General features: G+C 63.3%; 2 protein-coding genes across 2 annotated transcripts; one reads left to right on the top strand and one right to left on the bottom strand.

Annotated features, from left to right (window-relative positions):
- Positions 1-244: 244 nt before the first annotated feature.
- Positions 245-4,246, top strand: WDR18 (WD repeat domain 18; the record flags this gene model as incomplete). Its single annotated transcript, XM_080712880.1, has 10 exons — positions 245-490; positions 1,698-1,808; positions 2,129-2,262; positions 2,348-2,489; positions 2,791-2,934; positions 3,022-3,086; positions 3,502-3,626; positions 3,693-3,859; positions 3,972-4,040; positions 4,115-4,246. 10 exons carry the CDS (start codon positions 245-247, stop codon positions 4,244-4,246), a joined length of 1,335 nt encoding a protein of 444 aa, XP_080569006.1.
- A 5,086-nt stretch (positions 4,247-9,332) lies between these two features.
- On the bottom strand, positions 9,333-10,383 carry GNG7 (G protein subunit gamma 7; the record flags this gene model as incomplete). Its single annotated transcript, XM_080712892.1, has 2 exons — positions 9,333-9,458; positions 10,303-10,383. 2 exons carry the CDS (start codon positions 10,381-10,383, stop codon positions 9,333-9,335), a joined length of 207 nt encoding a protein of 68 aa, XP_080569018.1.
- Positions 10,384-13,722: the final 3,339 nt, after the last annotated feature.

The raw sequence follows: 13,722 nt of genomic DNA, 5'->3' as shown, positions 1-13,722 counted from the left end.
AAATACAAGAGGCTGGGATTACTTGTCCCAAGGCGTCCAGCAGCCGAGCCGGATGTCCAGGCTGTGGCCCTGACTGCCCCAAGCCGCCCACTCGCCGTCCCCAACCCAGTCCTGCCAGGCGATCCCCGTAGCCTAGGCTGAGCTTTCAAACCGAGGCCACGGCGCATGCGCGGGCCCTCCAGCCCCGCCCCCGGCGCCGCGCCGCTCTAGCCCGCGCGGCGCCGCCGCCCGCGTCTCGTTGGTGATGACGCACTTCCGGGGCGGTGGCGCCGGCGGCAAGATGGCGGCGCCCATGGAGGTGGCCGTGTGTACGGACTCGGCGGCCCAGCTGTGGAGCTGTGCGGTGTGGGAACTGCACTCGGGCGCCAACCTGCTCACCTACCGCGGCGGCCAGGCCGGGCCCCGGGGCCTGGCGCTGCTCAATGGCGAGTACCTGTTGGCGGCGCAGCTGGGGAAGAACTACATCTGCGCTTGGGAGCTGCAGCGAAAGGTACGGCGCGCCGGCCTGGAGCCCGGGGAGGGGCGGCGGGGCCCCGGGGAGGCGGGAGGCCCACGCGCACCCCGTGTCCGCGCGCCCGGGAGCTGGGGTCGCACGCCCGGGGGCGGTGGGCCCGTCGGGCGCCGTACGCATGCGCGGACGCTGTGGCTGGGTCGGGCCGCCGGCTCTGCGCATGCGCCGCGGGGACTTGCCGCGGTCTCGCGCGCACTCTTACGGCGACTGCGCACGCGCGGGCTCGGGAGCGCTCCATTCGATTTAAGGGCGAGAGCGTGGGCTTCTTTGGGGCTTGTTGACTTGAGTAGAGAGAGAAGGTCCGAGGAGGATCGCGGTTCGTGGACAGCCTCAGCTACTTAGCAAGGCCCTCCTTAACTTAGTGAGACCCTGTTTCAAAATAAAGACTAAAAACAGGGCAGGGGTGCCGGGCGGGGTGGCGCGTGCTTGTCATCCTCGCGCTTGGGAGGCGGAGACAGGAGGATCACTCAGGTTCGAAGCCAGCCGCGCTGGCTTAAGAGACCCTGTTTCCAAATTAAAAAGTATAAAATAGGTCTGGGAGTGTACGTCAGAGGTAGAAGGGCTTCCAGGAACCCCAGTACCACACACACACACACACATAAAAACAGGGCAGGGGATGTAACTCGGAGAAAAAAATTCCCCTGGGTTCCATCCCCAGCACCACAAAAAGAGAGGTGGAGGGAGGGAGAAGGAAACAGCTGAGTTACATTAGGGCAAGCAAGGTAGGGGGCAAGCGACAGGCTTCGCCTCTGTCTAGTGCCCCCTGGTCCCTCGGCCTCTGGTCCTTTTCTCCCAGGGGATGCGCTGTCCTGCCGTTATCCCAGGACTGGCCTCCATCGCTGGTCTGTGCCTTCGCTCCAGCCACCTTGTCCCCAGCTTCTCTTTATTTATTTAGTGGTTCTGGGGATGGAACCCAGGGCATTCTACCTCCAAGCTACACCCCCAACCCTATTTCTTATTCTTTACTTTGGGGCAGGGTCTCATTTAGTTGCAGAAGGCCTCACTGAGTAGCTGGGGCTGGCTGGGAACCGCGCTCCTCCTGCCTCAGCCTCCCGAGTGCTGGGGTGACGAGTGTGTGCCTCCACGCCGGCTCCAGCTTCTCTCCTCGGTGCTGCCCGGCGTCCGTCCTGCCCTCTCGATCCCCTGCGTCTCCTGCGAAGTTCAGGGGTGTGTTGTGTCTCCCCAGGACCAGCTCCAGCAGAAGATCATGTGTCCTGGACCTGTCACCTGCCTGACCACGTCACCCAATGGCCTCTATGTCCTGGCAGGGATTTCAGAGAACATTCACCTGTGGGAGGTGAGAGGCCGGCGCGGGTCTCTATCAGGCCCACAGACGTTCCACCTGTGAGCGACACACCCCCAGCCCTAGTTTTTATTCTGAATCCCACCCTTCAAGGGACTTACAGCTTTAGGGCCACCAGCTTAGGACCTGGGTGCGAGGAGGAGCAGCCCCGTGAGCAGCAAGAGGGCGGGGGACACGGGAGACGCAGCCTCCCCTCCCCAGCGGGGGTGGTGCCGTGGGCCGGGGCGGCCGGTGGACAGGGCAGACAGCTGCTGCTACCGCTGCGGGGCCCGTGCAACCCACTTCCCCGCTGAGCCGCTCCCCGGCCCCGGCAGGTCTCCACCGGGAACCTCCTGGCCATCCTGAGCCGCCACTACCAGGACGTGTCGTGCCTGCAGTTCACCGGGGACAGCAGCCACTTCGTCTCGGGGGGCAAGGACTGCCTGGTGCTGGCCTGGAGCCTCTGCAGGTAGGGAGCCCGGCGGGGCGGCCCAGGCTCCGCGTCCTCCAGGCCGGGGGCCTGGGTCCCCCACACGCCCGCCTCTTATCCCCAGCGTCCTGCAGCTGAACCCGTCCAGGATCCCCGCGCCCCGCCACGTGTGGTCGCAGCACACGCTCCCCATCACGGACCTGCACTGCGGCTTCGGAGGCCCCCAGGCCCGGGTGGCCACTGCCTCACTGGACCAGACGGTGAAGGTAGAGCCCTGCCCGGCCGCCGGGGGGCCTGTTTGAAGTCTTGACATTCCCTGGGCCTCCAGAGAGGGTGGACACCGGGTCTCTGTCGCCTGGGCATGGCCAGCTGTGCCCAGCCCAGCCCGGACAAGCCTGCGGAGGCTCGGGGACCTTCACGTGCTGGGCAGGGAGGGACAGACCCGAGCTCTGCGCCCGGAGATGCAGAGCCCCTGGGCTCCGACAGCTCCCGCCGAGCGCGACCTGGGCCGGCTGCCCGGGACTCAGACCCCAGAGGACCACCGCGTCCCTCTCTCCCCCGCCCCAGCTCTGGGAGATCTCCTCTGGAGAGCTGCTGCTCTCTGTCCTGTTCGACGTGGGCATCATGGCCGTGACCATGGACCTGGCCGAGCACCACATGTTCTGTGGTGGTAGCGACGGCTCCGTGTTCCAGGTGGACCTCTGCGCACGGGTGAGTGCTGGGCAGGGTGTTCCTGGCCAGCCCCAGGGGCCCGGACCACCGCAGCCCTGGTGCTCACAACTGTCTCGGCCTGTACAGCCTGGACAGAGAGAGAGGAGCTTCCAGCCGGAGCAGGACCCCGGGAAGGTGTTCAAAGGGCACAGGTGAGCCGGGCGTGGGGGACACGCTGTATAGCCCAGCACTCGGGAGGCTGAGACCGGAGGATTGCGGTTCACTGCCAGCCTCAGCTACTTAGTGAGGCCCTTGGCAACTCATGAGACCGTTTCAAAATAAAGATAAAAAATAGGGCCGGGGGTGTAGCTTAGAGGTAGAATTCCCCTGGGTTCCATCCCCAGTACTGCAAATAATAATAATAATAATAATAGTAAATAAATAAATAATGGGGCTCAGGGTTTATCTCAGAGGCCGAATGCCCCGGGGTTCAACCCCCAGTACTGCCAAAAAAAAAAAAAAAAAAGTAGAGCTGGGAGTGTAGCTCAAAGGTAGAATGCCCCTCAGTACTGGCCCGGCGCCCGCCTTGCGTGCACCTGAGCAAGGTCCCTTTTCCGCCCTTCCCAGGAACCAGGTGACCTGCCTGTCCGTGTCCACGGACGGCAGCGTGCTGCTCTCGGGCTCCCACGACGAGACGGTGCGCCTCTGGGACATTCAGAGCAAGCAGTGCATCCGAACCGTGACCCACAAAGGTGGGCGGCGGGGCTCGGGGGCTCCGGCTCGGGAGGCCGGGCGGGGCTGACCACCGCATCCCGCAGGCCCCGTCACCAACGCCGCCATCATGCTGGCGCCCGTGGGCATGCTGAGCTCCGACTTCAGGCCCAGCCTGCCGCTGCCGCGCTTCAACAAGCACCTGCTGGGCGCCGAGCACGGGGACGAGCCGCCGGGCGGCGGGCTCACGCTGCGCCTGGGCCTCCACCAGCAGGTGCGTCGGTGGGGGCGCCCGGGGAGGGGCCGCGCCGGCCGGGGGCGCTGCAGATGGCCCGAGCGGCCGCGCGGGGGGCGGGGGGCTCGGCGCTCACCAGCCCCCGTTGCAGGGCTCGGAGCCCAGCTACCTGGACCGGATGGAGGAGCTGCGGGCCGTCATGTGCAGCACCATGGAGAAGGTGGGCGGGCCGCGGGGCGGGGCCTGGGCGGGCGGGCGGGGCTCCGCGCCCTCTGACCTCTGCTGCCTCCCCAGAACGTGCTGGGCGGCCAGGACCAGCTGCGCGTGCGCGTGGCGGAGCTGGAGGACGAGGTTCGCAACCTGCGCAAGATCAACCGCGACCTCTTCGACTTCTCCACGCGCATCATCACCCGGCCGGCCAAGTGAGGCGCCGCGCCTGCCTCCCGTGCTGTCATTTTCATTGTTTTTAACTTTGCGGTACTGGGGATGGAGCCCAGGGGCATTCCACCTCCGAGCTGCGGCCCGGCCCCGTTTTTTATTTTTATATGCGTGTGTGTATATATATAAATATATCTTGGCGGTACTGGGGATTGGACCTAGAGGCAGTCTATCCTCAAACTACCCCCAGCCCTATTTCTTTTCTGTTCTTTATTTTGGAACAGGGTCTCACTGAGCTGCGGAGGCCCCACTGGTTAGCCGAGGCTGGCCTCGAGCCTGAGATCCTCCTCAAGTAGCCGAGGTGAGCCACAACGCCGCCATCTTCCTGTGTCAGACGCCCACGTATTGGGATGACGTAGCGTGCGCCACCGGGCCTGGCCTCCCTGGGTTTTTTAATTCCTTGTGTTTTGACCTTTTTTTTTATTTTCACTTTTCTACTGGCGTCTGTTGGTTGAGCCTCTTCGAGGCTGTTCTTTTTTTAATAAAAGATCTGAAAGCCACTCCTGTAGCTGCCTCGCGTCCGGCCGCCTGTGATGGCGGAAGCCTGCACCCCCCAGTTGGCCATCGCGGGCGGGCTTCAGGGTTGGGGTCCAGCGAGGCCCGGTCTGGCCCGGCCTCCACCGCCGGCGCCCTGCCTGCTTTAGGAAGACGTGTGGCCCCAGGGACGCCAGGCAGGGTCGCCCGTGGCCGGGGGAGGCAGGGTCGCTGGCCGCCCTGGGTTCAGGGTGGGGCGGGTGAGGCTGCGCCCTAGGCCCAGGAAGCGCGTGCGCCTGGGAGCTTGACAGGGGCCTGCGCCCGGGAGCCAGGCGCGGCAGGCTGCTTGACCCTTCTGCCAGGTGGGGAGGGCCGGGGCCGGGCTCTGTCCCCAGTGCTGTGCCGGCTGGGCCTCTGCTGCCCTGCCTGGCCTGAGCCGCCTTCCCAGGCGAGGCATCGGCGCTCGCCTGCTAGGCGGCTGGCGGCGCGGGGCGTCCAGGCCCGGGTTTCGGCTCCAGGGTGCTCGACGGTGCGGCCGGGCAGCAGGTGCCGGCACATCGGCCGCCCAGGCAGGCCCCGGAGGGAGGCTCCAGCCTCCAAGTGGATCGCGCCTGGCGGCCTCAAGCACCCACTGGAGGCCAGCACCCCAGGCTGGGGTCTGGAGCCCGGCCTGGACGCCCGAAGAGCCTTCCCGAAGGTGGCTCCGGCGCAGCCCGGCCCAGCCCAGAGCACCCGTGGGGTCAGCGGCTTCCCATCTATCCCCGACGCAAAAGCCCTTCATCTACCAGGAGAATGTCCGCGGCGGCCTCCCAGGCCCCGCGGGTGCCCAGCTCCCCGCCGCGGGGCAGACGGACAGACAGACAGACAGCCCGACAGACAGCAGGCACCTGCGGGGGCCGGGCCGGGCGCGCCCCGCGAGCGTGCACGCGCAGGGTTGCGCATGCGCGGCGCCGGTGTCACAGGTTCCCACGGGGACGGCGGCTGGGGGCGGGGCCTGTCTGTGATGTCACTGATGACGTCACCGCCGGCCCGCTTTTGCGCCGTACTGGGGGTGGAGCCCAGGGCATTCTACCTCCGAGCGACACCCCCAGACTTATTTTTTATTCTTTATTTGGAAGCAGGGCCTCCCTGAGTTGCGGAGGGCCCGAGTAGCGGAGGCTGGCCTCGAACCGCGGTCCTCGGTCCTGGGGTGACCGGGCCACGCCCGCTCGCCTTCTCTTTTAAGAAGGCGCTGGCACAACCTCGCCGGCTGTTTTTAGCCTGGGGAGTCCTGCCCCCCGCCCTGCCTGGCGCCTCCTTTCTGGGTCGCCCCGCCCCTGCGCGGCTGAGGACCCGCTCGATCTTCACGTCCACGGCCTGGCCCCCGGCCCCCAGGGAAGCGCTGCGGGTAAACCGAGGCACGGAGGCTCCCGGAGTGGGGCCGGGCGCGGGCTCCTCCCCGCTCCCACCCCCGCCCCCTGGGTGCTGGGTGACCCGGGCTGCCTTGCCCTCTCCGGCCCCCCTTGGGTGGGGTCTCAACCCAGCCGAGGCGGAAAGGAACTTTTTTTTTTTGCAGTACTGGGGTGGAACCCAGGGGCTTTCTACCTCCAGGCCACACGCCCAGACTCATTTTATGTTTTATTTGGAAACAGGGTCTCACTAAGGTGCTGAGAGCCTCACTAAGTAGCTGAGGCTGGCTTCGAACCCGTGCCATCCTCCTGTCTCAGCCTCCCAATCCCCGGGATTACAAGCGTGCGGCACCACGCCCAGCTAAAAAAAAAAAAAAAAGTTGAGGGTGTAGCTTGGAGGTAAAATGCCCCTGAGTTCAACCTCTAGTAGCAAAAGAAATATATATATTAAAAAAAAAAAAACTACAGTGCCTTCCTATCTCAATATGAGGAGGCGCAGGGTTGTAATCCCAGCACTCGGGAGGCTGAGACAGGAGGATCGCTGGTTCGAGGACAGCCTCAGCCACTTAGCGAGGCCTCTGCAACTCAGTGAGACTGTTTCCAAATAAAGACTAAAAACTCGGGCTGGGGGTGTCGCTTGGAGGGAGAATGCCCGGGGTTCCAGCCCCAGCACCGAAAAAAAACCCAGAAACCATGCTGAGCGACGCGTGCGGGCCTAAGGACAGCCTCCTGCGGTCGCGATTGGGGTGCCCGGCGGCCCCTCCGCAGCCGATCGCCCGAGGAGAAGGAAGAGCCCGGAGCCGAGGGACAGGGTGCTGGAGCCTTTTACTGTGAACAAACTCTCCGTGGTAACAGCGGCGTCCCACGCCACAGCAAACCGTAAAACCGCTAGGACGGGGATCTTAAAACACCAGGACGGCCTTCAACCCCGCCGGGGGGCGGCCCGGGCCGGCCACCCGAGCCGCAGGAGCCGGGTCCCCAGGGCTGGGCCGCGAGACGCCGGGCCGCCTGGCCAGCATCTGTCCTGGGGGCCGTCCACCGCCCCGCCAGGGACAGGACAGAGAAACCGCAGCCCGAGGCCAGAGCCCCAGCCGTGTTTGGGGTTTTTGTTTGTTTTTTACCGCGTGGCCCGGTGGGGTTCAAATCCAGGAGCGCTTGACCTCTGAGCTCCATCCAGCCCTTTTTATTTTTTATTTTGACACGGTTGCTGAGGCCGGCCTCGACCCCGCGATCCTCCTGTCTCAGCCTCCCAAGCGCTGGGCGGACAGGCCTGTGTAGGAGGCCTGCCTAGGAACGCAGCGGCCATGTTCGGCTGCGGAGGGCCAGGCCGGGCTGCGGCGTCCCCCCTGCAGGCCAGCCCCGCTGGCCGCGTGGGAAGCTGGCGCGGGGCCTTGCTTTTGTGTGTTTGGCACTGAGGACGGAACCCAGCGACATTCTACCTCTGAGCTCCACCCCAGACCGATTTTATTTTATTTTATTTTTGTGGTACTGGGGACAGAGCCCAGGGGCATTCTACTCCAAGCTCCACCCCAGCCCTATTTTTATTCTTTATTTGGAAACAGGGTCTCACCGAGTCGCAGAGGGCCCCGCTAAGTAGCTGAGGCCGGCCGCGAACCGCGATCCTCCGGTCTCAGCCTCCCGGGCGCCTGGATGTCAGGTGTGCACGACCAGACTCAGGGTCTTATTTTCCCCGTTCGTTGTCCCTGTGGGGCCGGTGGAGGGGCCGCCCTGCACCCAGCAGACCCCAGCCCCGCGCAACTCGCCTCCTGGTCCAAACACAGGTTTGGTGCAGACAGGTCCCCAGGGCCCGGCCCTCCGGACCAGCCGTAGAGAGCCGGGTGCCGGGGGAGGCCGGGGGGAGGCCGGGGGGAGGCCGGCCTGCGCTGGGACCCCGCCTGCGGCGCAGGGATTGGGCGCGGGCTGCGGCCGCTGTCCCGTTGGCCTGCGTGGACTGCCGAGCAGGACAGGAGGACAGGACCTTTCTTTTTTTTCTTTTTTTGGTGGTACTGGGGTGGAACCCAGAGGCTTTCTACCTCCGGGCTATACTCCCAGACTATTTTCTATTTTATTTGGAAACAGGGTCTCACTAAGGTGCTGAGAGCCTCACTCAGTAGCTGAGGCTGGCTTCGAACCCGTGCGATCCTCCTGTCTCAGCCTCCCGAGTGCGGGGATGACAAGCGTGCGCCGCCATGCCCTGCTTATTAAGCCCAGAGACATTCTACCTTAGAGCTACACCCCAGCCCAATTTTATTATATATATATATATTTTTTTCCTTTTTTTGCAGTGCTGGGGATGGAACCCAGGGGCATTCAACCTCCAAGCTCCACCCCAGCCCTATTTTTTATTTTTTATTTGAAACGGAGTCTCACTGAGCTGCAGAGGCCTCGCTAAGTAGCTGAGGCTGGCCGCGAACCGTGATCCTCCGGCCTCGGCCTCCCGGAGGCCGGGGTGACCAGCGTGCGCGGCCACGCCCGGGCCTCATTTTCCCTTTGGAAACAGAGCCTTGCTAAGTTGCGGAGGCTGCCCTCCACCCCGCGATCCTCCTGCCTTGGCCTCCCGAGCCTGGGATCACAGGTGTGGAAAATGGCTCCCAGGCGCATGCTTGGCGCTCCAGGGGCCGCCCTGGGGCAAATCGATTTCTGGGGTGCATGGGGGGGGCTGGGCTTGTTTTTTGCGTAACTGATGATGGAGCCCAGGGGCATCTACCTCCGAGCTCCTCCCCAGCCCTATTTTTTATTCTTTATTCTGAAACGGCGTCCCTAAGCCGCCGAGGCTCTCCGGTCTCGGCCTCCCCAGTCCTGGGTGACAGGCCTGCGCCGGCCAGCGGTCTTTTCTTTTTCTTTTCTAATTCTCTGGGCGACCCGGTGCACTTTCCAGTCCGGCCAGTGTTGAGGGGAGCGCCGGCGGTGAGTTGTCCCGGCTCGGTCCGCGGTGGAGGCGGCGGGGGCTTCAGCGCGTGGCCCGGGGGGCGCGGACCCCTTTCCCCCCTTCTTTTGGCATTCTGTTGGGTTGTAAAAATCCCATTTAACCCGGAGGAGGCATCTTATCTCGTCCGGGCAGTGGAGACGGTTGGCATTTCTTTTGGAAGTCAAAATTATTTCAGGGACTCAGAAGCTGCTCTGCCCGGGAGAGAGAGAGACAGACAGAGAGACAGACAGACGGACAGACAGACAGAGCGGGCCGGCAGGCGGGCGGAGCGCGCAGGACAGAGCTATAGGATGATACAAGGCTTCTTGTCCTTAAAGGGATTCTCGGAGGCCGGGACTCCCACCAGCAAGGGGTCGCTCCTGCCGTGCTGCTCGCAGTAACTCATGAGCTCCGACGAGGCTTTGGAGACCTGTGTGTGGGCGCCGGGAGAGAGCGGGCCTGGAATATTACGGAGCCGTGAAAAGGGAAAGAGGCTCCCACGCACGCACACGGCAGCGTGGCTGAAACTGAGTCTATCGAGCGGCTCCAGGGAACCAGACATAACCGGGGTCGAGGCAGGGCGGGTCTGGGGGTGCCGCGGCGGGGGCGCAGCTGGGTCTGACAGCCACGCACGCTGCTGCCCCGGCCCGCCCGCTGCGCTCGGTCTCCGGTTCCACCCGGCTCCACGTTAAAATAAAACAGCCAAGACCGGCCGGCGGGTGCTGTTGCCCAGCACTGGGGAGGCCGAGGCCGGAGGATCGCGGTTCACGGTCTCGGCCACTTAGCGAGGCCCTCTGCAACCCAGTGAGACCCTGCCTGGAAATAAAGAATTAAAAAAAAACAGGGCCTGAGCTGCAGCTCGGAGGGGGGACGCCCCTGGGTTCCATCCCCGGACCCACACACCAAAAAAAATAAGTAAAATAAAAGTAAATAAGACCAGTGGTAAATTTTATCACTTTTTTTTTAAATACTAGGGATTGAACCCAGGGCCATTCTACCTCCGAGCTCCACCCCCGTCCTATTTTTTTTTAATACGGTCTCACTGAGTTGCCGAGGGCCTCACGAAGCAGCTGAGGCTGCCCTCGAACCGCGATCCTCCGGTCTCAGCATCTCAGCGTCGGATGCTGGGATGAGGAGCGCCCCGAGCCCAGCCGGCTCCTGTCCACACCACCTGCTCCTCCCAAAGCGTCGCAGACACCAGAGGGGAGAGGAGCCTCCACCCAAGCCTCCACCCAAGCCTCCCCGCCGCGATGGAGGCCGGAGGCCGCGCTCACCTTGATGCGCTCGAGGCCGGCCTCGATGCGGAGCTGCTCCACCAGCTTGCGGGCCTGCGCCACGTTGTTAGTGGCCGACATCGTCTGCCATCGGCCTGGGCCCGACGTCCCGAGAGCTGCGGGGAGAGCGGCGTGAGCGCCGGGGCCAGACGGGACTCCCCGCACAGTGCTCGCGGAGGGGGCGCAGTGGGGCCCGGGCTTCTCTGACCCCGGCCCGCCCGGGCCCTCCGCCTGCCTGTATTCACTCATTCATTCACCCATAGGCACAAAGAATTGCGGCGGCCTCCATGTTCCAGGGCGCGGCTCCACCCTGGCGTTATTTACTAATTTATTTATTTATTTACTTACTTCTTTATTTATTTATTTATGGGCCTGGGGATGGAACCCAAGGCCATTCGACCTCCGAGCTCCACCCCCTGCCCTATTTTTTTATTCTTTCTTTTTATTTTTTATTGATTTATCTTGCAACACTGGGGATGGAAACCACAGGGGCATTTTGCCTCCCGGGAGGCACCCCCCGCCCTCTTTTTTTATTCTTTATTTTGAAACCGGGTCTCACTGGGTTGCAGAGGCCTCTCTAAGTAGCTGAGGCTGGCCGCGAACCGCGATCCTCCGGTCTCGGCCTCCCAAGCGCTGGGAGGACAGGCCTGCGCCCCCGCGCTGCCCCCGAGAGTGGCCAACCTCCCGTGTCCTGCCAGATGCCCCCACGTGGCTCCAAGGACCGGCACAGGGGCTGCCCGGTGTCCCCGGCTCCGTCGGTCCCGGTGGCCTCTGGGTGTCCAGCTGTCGTGGGTCGGAGGGCGATGGCCCTGGGACCTGCCTGTCATCAGGGCCCCGGGGCCCGGCGCCGCGTCCAGGGCGTCGCAGCCCGGCTCCCGAGCTCAGCTCTAAGGTGTCGCCTGTCCTGGGTGCGAGGGGCCAGGAGAGGACCGTCCAGACCCTGCTTTCGGCTTCCCTGGACGCCTGGCCAGGGGCCGGGGCAGATCCTGGCCTGAGGGGGCTCAGGGTCCACCCCGGGGACGACGCTGGTCCTGGCCGGAGCCAAGCAGCCCCGGGCAGCTCCTCAGCCCTCTCCGCGGCTGCTTGCTCATCTGTGCAATGGACACGTGAGCTCAACCGGCCAGCTCCATCTCAAGAGAGAGTGGGAGCCGGCGTGGGGCGCGCGTGTCACCCCAGCACTCGGGAGGCTGAGGCCGGAGGATCGCGGTTCGCGGCCAGCCTCAGCTACTCAGCGAGGCCTCTGCAACCCAGTGAGACCCGGTTTCAAAATAAAGAATAAGTAGGGCCGGGGGTGCAGCTCGGAGGTCAAATGCCCCTGGGTTCCATCCCCAGACCCGAAAAAAAAAAAAAAAAAAGACAGAAGTCGCAGGGAGGCCGCAGAGCCCCGTGGACGCAGCCCGCGGGCACCCCAGGTGCTGCTGGGGAGCAGGCCGGGCCTTTCTGCGTCCCCCACACACAGCGCCAGGCCTGCAGAGTGGACACTGGCCCCGGAGGCGCCCGGGTCTTGGCCAGGGCCCCGGCATGGCGCCCTGCGTCGGACACGGAGTGCCGTGAGGGAAAACGGTGGCCACGGACCCCAGCGGGTGTGGGGCGGGCTGCGGACAGGGAAGGGTGGTCCAGCTCCAACACTCACCGTCCACCTCTGTGCACCTGCCCCCTCCAGCCCACCCACCTTCCAGGCCACCCGCGGGCCTCCTCTGCCCCCTGGTGGCCACTATGGGAATGGCCGGCCCTGCAACCGTTCTTGCATATACATACGGGTAGTTAATTTAATTTTATTATCTTTTTGTGGTACTGGGGGTGGAACCCAGAGGCTTTCTACCTCTGGCCTACACTCCCAGACCTATTTTCTATTTTATCTGGAAATAGAGTCTCTCTAAGCCGCTGAGAAACTCGCTGGGTAGCCGAGGCTCACACCTTTCTTCTTTATAAAGGGGCCGGCCTCGGGCGCTTTGTTATAGCAACAGAAAACAGACTGAGACCACCGCTACTCATCACGTCCAGGGACGCAGCCAGGACACCGGCCATGACTGCCGGCGAGTGTCTCTTGACAAGATTAGGAAAAAGCGGGGCGGGGGACCGGGGCACCCTGCTCAGACCGCTCTGGGAGGGAGTGAGGGTGACGACACGGGGCGGGCCGCCTGGCCTCACGAGTTTCTGCCCTGCCGCTGTCTGGGGTCCTCCGGGATCTGCACCGGGATCCCCTCAGTCACACTCGGCAAAGGGCTACGCCACCACGCTCACCTGTGAACGAGGCCTCGCCGTCCCCCGCGCCCAGGTCTTCAGGCCAGCCTCCGCTCCCTGGAAGAGACACACGCTCCGTTAGCCCGAGGTGCGAGCAGCGTCCGTCGGTCGGCGTGAAAGCGGCTCTCGCTGGGTCTTAGGCCAAGCCACAAACAGACGGGCCCGGCTTTTGGTCAGTCCACAGACGGCGTCGCTTCAAAGCACGGGGAGGTTCACTCTGGGAGCAATTTGAGCCGGGCATGGCGGCACGCGCCTGTCATCCCAGCACTCGGGAGGCTGAGGCAGGAGGACCGCAGGTTCCGGGCCAGCCTCAGCAAAGAGTGAGCCTCTCGTCAACCTGGTGAGACTCGGTTTCCAAATAAAAATAAAAGCGGGCTGGGGCGTAGCTCGCGGGTAGAATGCCCCGGGTTCAATCCCCAGCCCCACAAAAAAAGAAAGAAAGAAAGAAAAGAAGAAGTGCCCAGGGCATATCCGTGGTCACATCTGCACCAGGTTGTGCAACGCCTCTAAAAACCTAATTTTTTTTTTTGCAGTACTGGCAACTGGACCCGGGGGCGCTCTGCCACTGAGCCACACCCCCCAGCCCTTTTTATTTTATTTTGAGACAGGGCTTTGCTCAGTTACCCGGGCTAGCCTCAGTTCTCTGGCTCCGCTTCCCAAGTACTGAGACTGAAGTGCTGGGGTTCCAGGTGTGCGTTACCATGCCGGCAGCTTCTCTTTCTCTTTCTTTATTATTATTATTATTATTATTATTATTATTATTATTATTAGGGGGTTTTTTGCGGGTCAGGAGATGGAACTCAGAGGCATTTGACCTCCGATCTACACCCCCAGCCCTATTTTCTATTCTTTATTTTGAAACAGGGTCTCGCTGAGCTGCGAAGGGCCGCAGGCAAAGGCCAGGACCCGAGTGCAATACCCAGGGCGGCCTGCAGATGGCGCCCCAGGGCCCTGGCCACCTTGCAGCCGGGGCGGCGTCGGGGCGCTGGGCAGAGGCAGGAGGACGGCCTCGACCCGGAGGCCGCTGTCCAGGAGGGCGAATGAGGAAAGGGCGGGAGCAGCAAGTCCACAGAGCCGCCGCTGGGCAAGCTACGGGAACTTCTGAGCCCGCACAGCCTGGGCAAATAACCTCTACTTATTCATTTATTCATTTATGTATTTATTTATTTATTTGCA

The sequence above is a fragment of the Muscardinus avellanarius genome, assembly GCF_963383645.1.
Source record: "Muscardinus avellanarius genome assembly, chromosome: 16".
In the NCBI taxonomy this organism is placed as follows: domain Eukaryota; kingdom Metazoa; phylum Chordata; class Mammalia; order Rodentia; family Gliridae; genus Muscardinus; species Muscardinus avellanarius.
The sequence above is the reverse complement of the archived record's forward strand: the minus strand, read 5'-3'. Positions and strand labels throughout refer to the sequence as shown.